Here is a 14,509-nt window from a genome sequence, read left to right on the forward strand (position 1 = left end):
CCCTAATATGTCCATTTTAGATCACTTGGCTGTGTTAAACATCTTTTGAAACAAAAGATTTTCAAAAAAAAATTCACTTCAAAAACTTTTAGGGTGCACTCTCTCTCTCTCTCTCTCTCTCTCACACACACACACACACACACACACACACACACACACACATGCACACACTTTTTCCATAATTGATGTGGGATCTGAGGCTCCCCAGGGTTCATCATCTCCTCTCTCTCTATTCCTCTCATTTTCCAGCGGTTCTTGGCCATCTCCAGCTCTCCTTATCCTTCTCCTCCTCTTCTCTTTCCCCCCCGTCTTTCATTTCACCCCTCCAACCTCGGCCTTTCATCTTGTCCACCCATTTACATGCCTGCTGGCCCTCATCCATTTAATGTGCTGACAGAGCTGGGGGGGAACCAGCAAACCACTCATGGCCGCTGCACTCTTCTTTCACCTCCTCTGTTTTTCCACTCTTCCTGCGTGTCGCTCTATCTGCATCTGTATCTCGCTGCAAATCCCCCCTCCCCCGAACACTCAGACACACACGACACCATCACTTGGCTATTATTTGCGTGCACATCCAGACGCACTCTCTCACTCTCTCTGTCTGTCTCTCTCTCTGTCTGTCTCTCCTCCCCGGAGGCTTTTATCACAGCGTACCTGGGTCCCTCTCCAGATGTTAAGTGTCTTCCTGGCTGGTGGAGATGGTAAGGAGGAAACACGCAAACACACACACACACACACAATAATGCATACAGAAAAGCTGGATTACTGTAAAAAGCCTTTAATGGACACCAAACAAGTCCACTGAAGTAAAATGGACAGACACAACTCAAAAACATTCTAGCCTTTTTTAAAAGCTCTGTTATTCGTTTGGGGGGGAGAATGCATCTTAAATCCGAAACAGAAAGGTTGGACAGGAAGTAGGAAGCGTAGGAATCTACACCGTTCCTTTCAGGCCCCTCTGGTGGGTGTCAGGGGTTGGGCTGTAGCCTGGGAGGATTTGGTGGCTCTGTCTGGTTCGGGTGCCTCCCGGGCAGGCCTGGAGCCCACCGAGGGCTCCCCGCTCCCCGGGGAACATCTGACCAGCCTCCGTCCACCCATCTAGCAGATGGTGAAGTGCGGAGAACTGATTGGAACCGAGTGTTCTCGAAAGAGAGGGAGAACCGCGGCTGTGCTCTAGCAATGAATAAAACATGGAGCTGTGACTCCTGTGTGACTCTCCTGTGATTATTTTCCAATTAAAGGGAAAAAAACAAAAGTATCTTGTTTTACGTCAGCTCTGAATCATTTAGCGGTGAGATGTTGGTTTTCAGATTTTTCTATTAGGCCCCTCCTGCATGTTGCGTTTGGCACCGGCGCCATCACAGACACAAACAAAATGGGTTTGGATGCATTTTTAAAGCGTTATAATGAATAGTGAATCAGAACCTTTCTTTGGTGGCATTTTTGGCCCAGGAAGATGTTAGCGTGGTGCCAGTTTGCTTAAGTGGCTTTCAGTTACTTAAGCACTCTTTGCCCCCTGCTAAATAAATGACGGCACTCATTTTTGTTGTGACTTTGATTTGTGTCACTCCTGTGAGTCTCTCTTAGAGTTGGTTAGAGATCATCCTTAAAACTCCAAATTATTCCTATTATTCCTCTGTCTCCTCATTGGGCTGAAACCCTTTTGTGGGTGGGCACAAGTTATCTCTCCTTCCAGATCTGCTTTAGATCCTCCTTAGAAGAGAAGCTTCAGTATGTTTCTGCATGTTTTGGTAGCCGCTTCTGTCGTCTGTCCAACTATCAAAAATGCTAATTATCCCTCCCAGTTCCAACTGCTTCATGGTGTTTTCTCTTTGACTCCTGGCAAACCTGTGAGCAACGCCGGCCAGCAGCATTAATCCATAATGCAGCAGGCAGCTGGCTAAAGGGGCTTATTTCAAAAATATGCGACGCTCTCTGCACCTCCATTTGATCATTTCCGGGGGGGGCTGCAGACGGTGAGACCGGTTCTGCGGCTAGGTCCCACCCAAGTGCACCCTCTGGCCTCACACACGCTCAACTCCATTAAAAAGATCTAGCAATAAAACTGCAGTTTCACAATTCTTTTGGTCCTGAATATTCAAACTAACACCTGGAAGCTCCTCAGCCACTGACAGCAGCCTGAAACATCTCGCACACATGTAGCAGCACATCAGTGGGCGTCCCCTCTGGGCTTCACACTCACGCTCCTGCGCACGCTGCACGTTAGTTAACGGATCACAGTCATTCACGCCGGCTGAAAGGATGGTAATCGCGCATGTGGCAAAGTGTTTCTCATCGCCATGAACCCCTGTATTATTTGCACGCACATCTGCTCTGCCTGAAAGAGCAAATAGCCTCTCGGCGGGAAACGTTTTGACCAGACGTGCACGCTTGCAGAAACTTGCGTGCGCAGCTTTAAAGCGTGTCTCGGTAATGTCTGAAGACAAGCTCATTTACAAGAGGTGCAGAGCTGCTTTTACCATCCATCACGTATAGCTCGCCAGCCTCTACAGTAAATATTGTGACAAGTGCGCGCCGAGGACGCGGCGCGGTAGCGCTGATGGATGAGGCCAAGCTCTGGGAATCCTCCTCGCCGCCGTCTGATTAGCACCGACACAAACACGGCTCCTCTCAGCGTCGAAAGCTCCCGTTATGCGCGATTAATCCGTAACCGCCCCGACGTATAGGAAGAAATTACTTGATTATAGCCGACGCCAGCGGGCGCCGCTCAGATCTGATGGCGGAGAGGTGAGACGCACTTTACTTAATTCAATAGAGCCGTTTATCTCCCCCAATTTACCTCTGCCAGCTGTGTGCGGGAGGCAGCAGTTTAATCCTCACTCTTCCAATTGTATCCTGCTTTCACAGGTTTCCTCCCCCCGCCAATGAGCACGAGCAAGTAGGGTTTTTTTAATCAACCCACCATTTACCTGTAGAAAACCTACACAAACCTGATCCCCATCAGCAGAAACACAGACCTTCCCGACCCAAGACTGTGGTTTCTTGAGGGCCTCAGGCAGCAAACTGACTTCACTTTACAGCCTCCTCTCATATATTTCTGTTTTAAAATGATATAACAGCAGCTGTCATTCTGTGTGGTTCAAAAACGCCTGTGCCACAACCAGGGGCCAGCAGCCCAGTCCTGTGAAGGCCCCAGATCCTGCTACTGGACTCTGGGACTCCAGGTGACATCTTTGTTTTATCCATGTGCTCAAACCTGTTTGTACTGGTTCTCTTCTCTTAGCCAAATGCATGAATGGCTGCCACCCAAGAAAGCCTCTCCTCACGGCACCCCGGAGCTCAACCGCTACGTTGCTGCGCAGTACAGCTCACACACACACACACACACACACACACACACACACACACCACACACACACACACACACACACACACACACACAGACGCAGATGGCTCATTGTGAGCTCACAAGTGAATCAAAGAAGCCTGATAAAATCCTATGATGATGCTGCTAATGCATGTAAGCAGGTATTCAGTTCCAGATGCATCATTATACACACACACACACACACACACACACACAAGCATACGTGCACTTTTCCAGCACATGCGTCACTCCGTTAATTACAAAGTAAGCCGTTCAGATTGGATGGAGGTGAGCTGGAACTCCGCCCTGGTGTCTCTCTGACTAACACACGCTCAGGTTTCCCTGGAAGAGAACACGACCTCATGAATTCTTAACCTTAACTCCATCAATAAACAAAAGAGCGATAAATAAACCAGTAAGTTAGTTACAGGCAAACAACAAACCGACATTAAGCGAAAGACCACGCGTGTCTTGCGTGGGTTTGTCTTGTCTGAGTGCGTGCTGTTAGAAAAAGCTTGAGACAATGTTGATTATGGATGGGATGCAGGGATTCAGGGGGGGATTTACAGAAGAAAACATATGGAAAGCATGCTTGAACGAGACAAAGGCAGTCTGGGGGACAGCACATTCTTATATGCTAAAGCATACGGAGAAATGTGCAGCACCAATAGGATTTTCTCGACGGAGTTCAAGGTGCTGGGATTTGGTAAACAGGATTAGCTGCTGTGTAATAATGTGGATGTGATGGGGGCAGAGTGCTCAGAAGTGCTCAGTGGAGAGCAGTCGAAGAGATTAGCTGGCCGAGAATGAAATGCTTGTCTCCCTCTCTTTGTCCCCCAGTTTGGAACTTTAATGTAAACCCTTATTAAAGAGCTAAGAATTGAGCAGAACAAGTTCTCTCTTTCGTATCGGGACATAAATACAAGCACAAACCGAAGAGGTGTGGGTTTGTTTGCCCCTGGAGTTGCAGGAAAGTCTAATTAAAAATATCACTGACCAAAATGCTCTCATCTGTATCTGTTCTTTAAAAAAGAATGAGCAGAAACACCCAAAGGTTTAGACGGGTGGGGATTTCATGGTCATCACAATATTTCAGATCCTCGTTTCCCTCTAAAAAAGCCCCGATTGGATTACAGAAAATGTAATCTTTTTGAGTTAAACTATAGTGATAAATGAACAGTATCGTGCATCCTCAAGGTTATTATCAAACCGAGAGTGCTGATCGGTCGAGGCGAAACCCCAGATGCAGATTTCCCCATCAAGTCTAATGCAAGAACCGTTACATTGCTCAAAATTACCCAGAATGCAGCTAGCAGTCAGCCCTGTCCCTGCGTTACCTCGTCCTACTTTTCTTTTTCATCCTCTTCCTCTCACATCTCCTCTCTCGCACCCACTTTCAATTTCACTGGTGTTTGCTCAAAAGTGCCATCAATTTAAAAAACACACACAACCAGGGCTGAGACTCACTATTGTGGGCGTCTGACTTTATTAGGCAGCTGCGCAGGATTTAAACATCATTTATCATCTGAATGTACAGAATTACAATATGCAAAGAGAAATTAAATATGTACGCAGTAACATGGATAAAAATACAGGATATTCATCTATCACTGCCCACGAGAAGATAAAGCAAAATGAAACGCAACAAGGACACTTTAATGTTTAAAGTTTAATCTAAACTTTATAATGAAAACTAGATAAAGACTAGATACATCATGACTACGTCATCACATTGAAATTCACTGGATAAAAGAGGACAACCATGGCTGGAAAATGGAGACATTTCATTTATTTTTGGGGCCTTTTTATACCAGAGGAAAAAAAAGTGGACGGGAAATTGAATATGAACTAAAACCAGTCCTATCGGGAATGTGCAACCACAAATAAACCAGAAATCATTAACGGCGTCATTCTGCACTCCAAAAATGTTAAGGACAAACACACTCAGGCGCACGCACACGCAGGGGTACGTGGACACACCGAGAAGCAGCAGGTGCCCAGGACAGAGAGACAGACGTAGCTGGAGAGAGACAGGAGATGGGGGAGGAACACCGGAGGATGGCTGAGCTCCCCGAGCTGTGAAGCTGCCATGTGTAGAGGCATGCTGCACCATCTGTGTTGAGACTATTAATGCCACAGACCACTGCTGCAGACGCTCTGCACACACGCAGCCGGGCCCCGAGGACAGCCGGGGACGGGTCCAGGCTACTCTTTACTTTCTAATGAAAACAGAAACAGGATCAGATCAGAACAGTTTTCTGACAACATCTTATGGGGAATTCTCTTACTACTCAGGTTTCCTCTACAAAACTACTTGATGTTGGCTTAAACTGTTAGTTTGGTTCTTCTTGCTGTTATATTTATTATACTTGTTCTCTGAGTTTCCCAGATTTTCAAAATATACCCATTTGTTTGGGGCTCCAGACAGTCTATGTAATTCCACAGGGGAGCACACACTGCCCCTACAGGACAGACTGGTCATTACAACCCAAATGGGTGAATTGGTGATTCAGGAAATGACTCCATTGATCAATTTAATATTTTTAAAAACTTTTACTTTACCCTAACTGTCACCTGTCAATGTCAGGACAGCCTCACACAGACCACAAACATAACAGATGCAAATGAATGTGAGTTTTGAATCTGACTGCAAACAGCTGTCCGTGACACAGCCAAGTATCTGCCACGACTCAGCGCCGAGAACAAAGAGCGAGCCAAGACAGAAAGATCCACAATAGAAGTGATGTCACAATTATTGACAGACAAGCCGAGATGGGATGTGAAGAAGTAAAAGGGGGTGAGAGAAAGAGAGAGAGAGAGAACAAGACGAGGAACAAAAGAAAAGACTGTGAAAGAATGACCAGAGAGAATCTGGCGCATGCTAAAAGAGCTGCTGTGTCTTAGTGGTGCCAGTTAGACTCCAGCGATGACCGTTATGTGCGGAGCAAATACACGTCTGCAAATATCGCTCGTATTTAACAACAGAACATGTTGAGACATGTTAGATAGACTCATTTGCAACCAAAACATTTTAGAAATGGACATCAGATAACAGGCTGACAATAAGGTATGATTGTTATACCTCCTCAGGCGTGACATTGACAACTAGCTCCAGCCATGATGTCACTGTAGCATGTAAAGTGCATGTTTCATTCACAAAGGTCACACAGCTACGTGCTAATTAGCTAAACGCTGCATATAAGGAATTCTGCCTTGTTCTTGTTGATGGTGCTCAACAGATGTACCTTATTTCACCTGTATGTCAGGTCCCCGTGGGCACAGGAGGTGAAAACAAAGTTCATTTGCAATGTCAAACAGCTCAAATTTAAAACTAACACCAAGGCAGCACATGATAATGAGGACTGATATCACAAGTCTTCCAGAGATGCTGGAGACAAAAACGTAACCTAGCAACGAAATTAGGGTTTGTCCCGAAAACTTAGATGCATAAAGTGGAGCCACAGCGTGTTTTATTGATGAATACTCCAAGATATGGGGAATGTGTCCATCTGGCAGAAGCTCGAAGGACGAGGTTGTAATGTTTGGATGTGAGGAGAAAGCAAAAACCCTGTGAGTCACGACAAAGACCTGGCCCCGCTCGGCTCTGGACTGGAAACCGAGTCTGAGCTAAACTAGGACGGGGGCCCAGCCAGTGTAGCAGAGAGAGACAGAGACATTGAGGAAGACATCATCACAGCTGAAAGGACTTGGAGGAGAGACACTGGGATGGAAAGAGTGGGTGGGGAGGAAGAAAGGAGGTTATAATAGAGACGACCATGTTTCAGACAGTGTCTGCAGCCATGTTGAACAGAGAAAATCATCCCGTCCATGTTCCAACAGCTCCGTATTTTTATTACTGCTGATCATCAGTTGCAGTTTTATATAAACAGACGCCAACCTTAAAAACATCTAAACCAAACCCTAAAATGCAGACGTGAGTCCTGACACCCAGGACATTTCATCCCAGATCCCAAAAACACTTCCCCCACAGCCTTTGAGTTGTCCTGCAGTCTAAAAATATGACATGAAGATCTGTAACTAACTGTTATCGAGTGACTCCAACTCCTGCTTCAAGATTAGCTCCAATCCACTGAAATATGAATTGTCTTCCTATGACAAAAAAAACCAAACCTGCTGCAACATGATAATGTAGCCGAAAGGAGCTGTAAATCAAGGCGGGAGGGTCTGACCCGACCGACGGTGGCGACGGCCGGTACAGAAGAGAAGGGACACTTCTGTCAGAGCTGCGTCGCTCCGGGCTGACAGAGCCGGGGGCTCTTGGGCTTGTTCCCTTTTAATCCGGAAAACCTGGCAGATAAACACTTTTCTCACAGAGCAACCTGGAAATCAGCTGCTCCGGGAAACTGCGGGAGCACGTCGTGTTCCACATGACCACCACGAGGTAGGGTGCTGACTAACCCAACGGAGGTCCGATTGAGCATCAGAGGCCTATGAAGCATATAAATTATGCACAAGTTGAGTTTAATGAAATAAAATCTGGATCCTATTAGAGAAAAAAAGTCCTTTAGGCGCCTTAAACTCTCATCGACAGAGGTCATCTATTTATCTTTAGTTACGTTGCCATCCGCCGGTCGTGCTCACGCATGAAGCCATTAATGTTGTTGATGTGTTCACGGACAAGCAGATCCTGAGGCGGAGTAAATGAAGACGAGGGGCTAATTTTAGACGCGCCGCAGCACAAAGCAATATGCCTCGGAATATTAGAAGACGGCTCCTGCCTAATGAGATGATGACGGATGCTGGAGACGGGTTTTGTGGATCAACGTAATAGATTGAAATTAGGGACCGATGTAAAAGTGAAAAACAGTTCAGATACTTGAGCTTTTTATTTCAGGAGCACAACTTGGAAAGTTCTGGGGTTGGAGGAGAGCGAGTGCAGAGGACACCCACAAAAGTTTTAATAGCCGCTGACCAGAAGATCGCTGGGAACCTGGAGATACAGAGGAGGAAAGAGGCTTTTAAAGAGCTTGGGTAGAGTGTCTTTATCTGCTCTGGAAGCACAGCTCGGTGGGTCGGGTGGGTCTCCAGTCTGGCTGGAGGAGATAGATGGGGAAGTGGGCAGATTCACGAGAGTTTTGAAAACTAGTCTTGTGGAGGAGCATCAAATGAAGGAAAAAGAGCCTAAACCTGGATAGAAAGATTCAAGGGGATTGGAAATTCGACACATTTAGTAGGTTATTAAGAGTGAATGGAGAATTGGTGGGAAAACAAACGGGTCAGTGTTGAATAGCTGATGCACTTTTGCTGAGGAATAAACAGCGTAGGAAGATAAATATGGCAGCGGATGGAATGGAAATATCTACAATCAAGCACATTTGGCTGTAAAACAATCCAGCCTCTCACACCAAACACTTCAGATTAGATTATATATTTATATACGACCTCGGCGTTAATCCCAGAGGATTTACGAACATTCGGTGTTAACGTGAAGTCGTGGATGACCGTTTGTCAACACGGCAACGACTGAACGCTAAGCAGCCATGGTCGTGATAACACAGCTCACATCTGCAGCGACACTTCGTGATAAGAAGTACGAACAACAACATCACCCCCTCCAAAAATGTTTAATGCCGGTGACTAATGTGTGCCAGTGAATTAAATCCCCATATAGGTCTCATATATTAAGGTTCAAATAAGACGTCTTCATCTGCTGTGTGAATAATGTATATGACACTTAGCTCTTTGCCCATTTCTGACTCAATCCCAGTGCCAACCACTTTACAAACCGCCTTTGATTTGGTGCCAAGGAACTTGTTCGGAGAATCCAAAGAAACCAGAGTTTGAATAATTCAGTCATCCGATTTCAAAGAGAAAACAGATTCTGAGGAAGAGGATAACGCTCTTCAGCATTTATTCAGTTCTGACAGGACTCTCTGACGGGCCACTTTATGGCTGTTCTGGACCGGGAGGCTGCACTTCTGGGTTGTTGTTATTTTCTTTGTTTAAAAGATTGTTTTAAACTGAAACTGGTACCAACATCAAAACCTCGGGAACCATGAGGACAATGGTGTCAGAACCTCCAGAGTGTGAGAATAATGGTGTCAGAACCTCCAGAGTCTGAGGCCAATGGTGTCAGAACCTCCAGAGTCTGAGAAGAATGGTGTCAGAACCTCCAGAGTCTGAGGCCAATGGTGTCAGAACCTCCAGAGTCTGAGAACAACGGTGTCAGAACCTCCAGAGCCTCAGGACGACAGAGTTAGAACCTTAAGATCCTTTGAATTGTTGGAGATGTTAGAGTTTTATTGGCCTTTTGCATTTGCAACATTAACTGGAAACAAATCTCTCGACCATCAATATCATTGAAGGAACCGGTTCTTTCATCGTGCTACAGTTTCAAGGTTCAGAGGTGATTGGTGGAGCCCACCTCTGGAGCTGATCTATAATGCAACTTCTGCTTGAATTATACTGAACATTCCATCATACGAGAGCGTCTTGCTGCCGTTTATCTCTTCTTCCTTGTTCAGCGTGATGGCCGCTGCCACCTTGGACTCTATTGCCATCACTCAGATGCTGCTGATCTTTTCCAAACAACACTTGTGATTGTGTTTCAGTCCTCACTGGCCGACCCACATCACCAACTGCTGGTGTGAACGAACACCAAAAAGCACTAAAAAAGGGGGGGGGGGACATTGTTGCACAACTACTCTGTGTGACGCTGATAAGGGTGTGATGATAAAAGCTGAACGCACTGTTAACAGGGTCCAGTTCCTTGACCAACAGACAAAAGGAACAGTCGGCTGGGTTGATCTGAAAGGGATTTCAGTCCTCTTGATGTTGTTCAGCGCCTCAAATATCAAGCGCTTATTTAACGGGAAACATTTAGTAACGGGATGAAAAGGTGACCCATCAAAAAAGACTCTGGAAGCCAACAATTAAACTACTCATCAGGGGCAGACAACAGGAAGGCTAAAGGTGGAATCTTTTAGATGTGGAAATTAGTTTTCTGTCAGCCTTTTTCTTTTCTAAAAACATGTAACAAACACACCACACAGTTAATTGTGTGACCTGCAAACACAGTAATTAGGAATCTAAGCCATCTGTATGGTATATGTGCAAACTGGGAATAAAGTGCTCAATACGTCGCAGAGTTTTCTGGATTAAATGAGCAAATCAGTCGGGTTTTAATTGGGTTGAAAAGTGTGACAACAGGGGGGCTTTGTGGATCGCTCCAGCTGGATGTCCACGTTGCTTCCAGGTAGTTCTGGACCACCAGTTCAACTCCATTACTGAAGTAAAGAGAGCCCATACCAGTACCAGACATTAAAATAGACCCATGGTGAGAAAATGTGTCCTTTTTGCAGAACTTTCTGTGTTCAGCTGCTCGTTCTCACGTTCTTTCATATTGAAATATGAAGGAGGCCACAATTATCAGCATGCTTTTGACTTTTCTTACAGGAAATGAGAACGTCCCCTTTAATGTCCCCCCACCAGCCCTGTAGTTTGTATACCACCTGATGGGTTTTGTTCCATGTTTCTGTCGTCCATGAGGCGAGCATGTTAGAAACGGAGGCTCTCTGCGCCTCCTTTGGCTCATCACTCACCGAGGAGGATGCAAGCAGCTTTGACAAGAACATGGAGAAAGACACAAGACAACAGGCAAAAACACACACCCGCGGACACCACACTGGCTCCCTCCCTCGCTCTGTGATCTGCAAGATCTCAACATGAGTCTCAGTGCGTGAGATTCTCATTTCCCCCCACTTCTTGCCATCTGTTCTCCGTGCTGTGGAACACTGAGCTGCCTCTGGCTGCAGGACTTCCACAAGGTGGCAAGAACTGTCTACTTGAGTCTTTAAAAAAAAAAGAAAAGTAAAATGAAAAATTGTGGCGAACTGAGTCAGGCTGTTGTTTAGACAGTCATCTGGGGACCGTTGAGTTGTTTAGTGACTCGTGTTTTCATTTTGAACTCTTGCGTGTGTGTTCGTCCTCTGAGACAAAAGAGATGAGTAGTAGTACTCACCCACAACACGCTAATACTACTTCATAGACCTCTCACAATAGCAGTTGTTAGGAGCGTTCCCATAGCAACGACACACAAGCGTCCATTTTACATGGTGGGTGTGTGAAGCACTGCTGTGCTCAACGTTACCAGCTGCTTTTCGCCAGGTAAAGCCAGAGAACTGAGCTTTTAAGTTAGCGCGAGAGCACAAACGGTGAATGTGCGCTGGACACTTGTGAGTGACGCCGGGAGTCTTTGTTCACGTCCAACACTGGAAATGTCAGGTAAAAGATCGACATATAATGTGGTGATTTTCGACCTACAGAGACATCAACAAGAACAAAAGTATGGGAGGATACATTAGTAAGGACAAATAACGCACCGTGTGTGTGTGTGTGTGAGAGAGAGGGGGGGGGGGGGAGAGAGAGAGAGAGAGAGAGAGAGAGAGCCTGTGCCTACCAGAGATCCCTTCTGTTGAACCAGCAGTCCAGGTTGGTCTTAATGGAAAATAATGAGCGTTTGGTAGATAACAGCAGCTTGAGAGGATTTCACCTCCATTTCAGATTTTATTGGACAGTGTGGACTAGTCGTCTTTCCGAAGTTACAAAGTTCACATGTTTCAGCTCAAGATGATGATCTGTTAAATGTTTGGAAGTGATTTAATCTTTAGGAGTATTTGACATTCTATGAGTAGAACTGTTACGACATGAGTTACAGACCATCAGACATGGCTGACGGCAGTCACTGTTACTGTAGTTTAACGCTCGTGTTGCTTTTTACTTTATGTAACAATATAAAAAAATAAACAAGGAAATTGACATTTTTCATGCCAAAAGTCTCTTAAGAACAGACAGAGACCCGAATTAGATCTTTTTTATTTCAATGAATGAAAACAGGCATAATATCTCACAGCTGTCATAGCTTAGAAACACACACACACACACGCATGCACACACACGCACACACACCGTAGGAATGGTCGTACACTGAGCACCAGGGTTAAGTCAGGGAATCCAACTGGCCTTGCATGATTTCAAGCTGAAAGAAAGGAGGAAACAATTGCTGCCTTTAATTGGTGTTCGTGAAAGAAGGTTCATAGAATTTCACACACATGCACACACACATGCAAGGACTGACAGAGACAGAGAGAACAAAAAGATTCCAGATGGGTTTGGTCTGACGTCATGTGCCAATCAGGATCAAACGGAAAATAGAAACAGAAACATCCAGATAAATACAGTTTCTGCAAAATGGACGCATGCATGCGTTCTCTCTCTCTCTCTCTCTCTCTCTCTCTCTCTCTCTCTCTTTCTCTCGCTCCATCACTCAACAGACCTTGTTGTAGAACTCAAGCAGCTCCTGGTGGTTAAATTCAACAAAGACATTTTCCTGCACCTGCAGACACACAGAGACAAACAAGCCATGAATTCAAGCTGTTCTCATGCACGTGATGACCAGCGCGTGGCATAAAACAACACTCAAAAACTTGCTTTAGTCTATTACCCAAATTGTCTCCAATTTGAATAGAGCAGAGTAAAGTTTAAAAGAGTGAACAGGACAGGGCAACGTCAATGCGTCGGCTGTCATCATCTGCACCACCCGTCCGAAGCAACGGTTGGGATGGCGACAGACTCTACCAACAAGCCCCTGGAGAAAAAAAGCTCAAATGTGTGAAAGAAAGGAAGAAAGGAAGAAAGGAAGGCAGCAGACAGACAAAACACAGACAGAAAAACCACATGAGGGTTGTTTGATGGCATCCTGCCGTCTGTGTTCGCGACTTGGAGCCGGAATGCTGCTTTGGGGCTTGAATCGAACTGTCTGGCTGGTTGGGTGGGTGGCTGGAAGGCCTTGTGTCACAGCAAATTACTGACAGAGATATTAATTAGAAGGAACAATGTAAGTCCATGAAGGAGAGGGGAAATGTTGTCTCTATCAAAGCTCCACTCCACAGCAGCACTGGGAGAATGTAGGACATCCTTTAATTCTACAGCTGAGGCAGCAAATGAATGGAAACACATGAAAGGGTCCGAGTCTTTATTCCAAGTAAATGGGGTTCAAGTAAATTGAGCTGACTCAGCAACTTGGGCAATTGGCAATTTAATAAAGTAATGAGAAAGTACAGGTGCGGAGCAGCACGGATCATTTGCTGAAGTCACAGGAAACACAGCAGCACATCCTGAAATGAATAATGAAAGGTACCAGCTGGTCTCACAGACATCACACAAGACTTGCTGAAAAACTGAGTGCAAAATCCAGCTGATCAAAATTTAGTTGCTGCAGGGTGTGTGTGTGTGTGTGTGTGTGTTTCTGACCGTGTTTTCCCCACGCCATGTTTCCTCAGGGTTCAGATTTTACCAGGCAGTAACCCAACAAGGCTGTGACAGAACTAGGCTAGCACTAATGGGGATAGGATGCTTCATCGCCGTCACCACAGCCCTGCTACCAGTATGCACGAGCACACACACACACACAACACACACACACACACACACACGCACACGCACGCACACGCACGCACACACACACACACAGGGGTGAAACTTTGTCCCCATCAAGTTATCGTATTAAAATTGAAGAGTCACCACAAGAAGGATTTTTATGCAATTTTAAATGAAAAGTTCTGAAAATAAATAAAATATGGAAAAGTTCTTCTACACATTATGATAATATGAATGAATCTGTAATTTTATTCTCTCCCTCTGGGGACAATGATGCGTGATTGACTGTTATTACTGTGACACCACTTACCAAGAAACGTCCAAGAAACGTCACCTCAAATGACACATCGTCTTTAAAGCGCAGTTTTTTAACTTTTTTAAAATATAGAAACACAATAAAATGGGAAGCTATTTAAACTGTGTAGGTCCGGTTCCTACGCACATTCCTCTCAGCTTTAGCAACACTGATATCTACGGCCACGTATCGAAGTAAACATCGTCATGCTGGAAACTAAAAAAAAGTCACAAACAAAAATTCAAATCTAGTCACAGATTTGCTTCCAGATGGATGAATTTAATCCATCCCGCCTGACGACCTGAGAACAACTCGTCAGCGCGCACAACACCCGCTCACTGCCACAACCATTCAGAGGGAAATAATAAACACAATTTGTTCTTCAGTGAACCACAAAAAGTTTCCATTTGAGGAAAGAGCGACACATCAAGATCTTCTTTCCCATCAGGTGGCTACTGGTGTCAGTTTGTACGAGGCCGCGAGGCGCC

At 45.4% G+C, this 14,509-nt stretch overlaps 1 protein-coding gene across 3 annotated transcripts in view; it reads right to left on the reverse strand.

Moving 5' to 3' along the window:
* Positions 1 to 4,785: 4,785 nt before the first annotated feature.
* The window catches only part of commd10 (COMM domain containing 10), a 38,387-nt gene continuing 28,663 nt past the window's right edge, over positions 4,786 to 14,509 (reverse strand). The window contains exons 6-7 of one of the 3 annotated variants that reach the window (XM_057032762.1): positions 12,624 to 12,683; positions 12,146 to 12,326 (exon numbers count right to left, since the gene is read on the reverse strand). In XM_057032762.1, the coding sequence (XP_056888742.1) occupies positions 12,288 to 12,326; positions 12,624 to 12,683 (99 nt within the window). In that variant the 3' untranslated portion in view covers positions 12,146 to 12,287. Of the gene's footprint in view, positions 5,548 to 12,145; positions 12,327 to 12,623; positions 12,684 to 13,369; positions 13,728 to 14,509 lie in introns of those variants that run through there. The other 2 variants (XM_057032761.1, XM_057032764.1) reach the window with 2 other exon arrangements.

This window comes from Takifugu flavidus, chromosome 5 (genome assembly GCF_003711565.1).
Source record: "Takifugu flavidus isolate HTHZ2018 chromosome 5, ASM371156v2, whole genome shotgun sequence".
Lineage (NCBI taxonomy): Eukaryota > Metazoa > Chordata > Actinopteri > Tetraodontiformes > Tetraodontidae > Takifugu > Takifugu flavidus.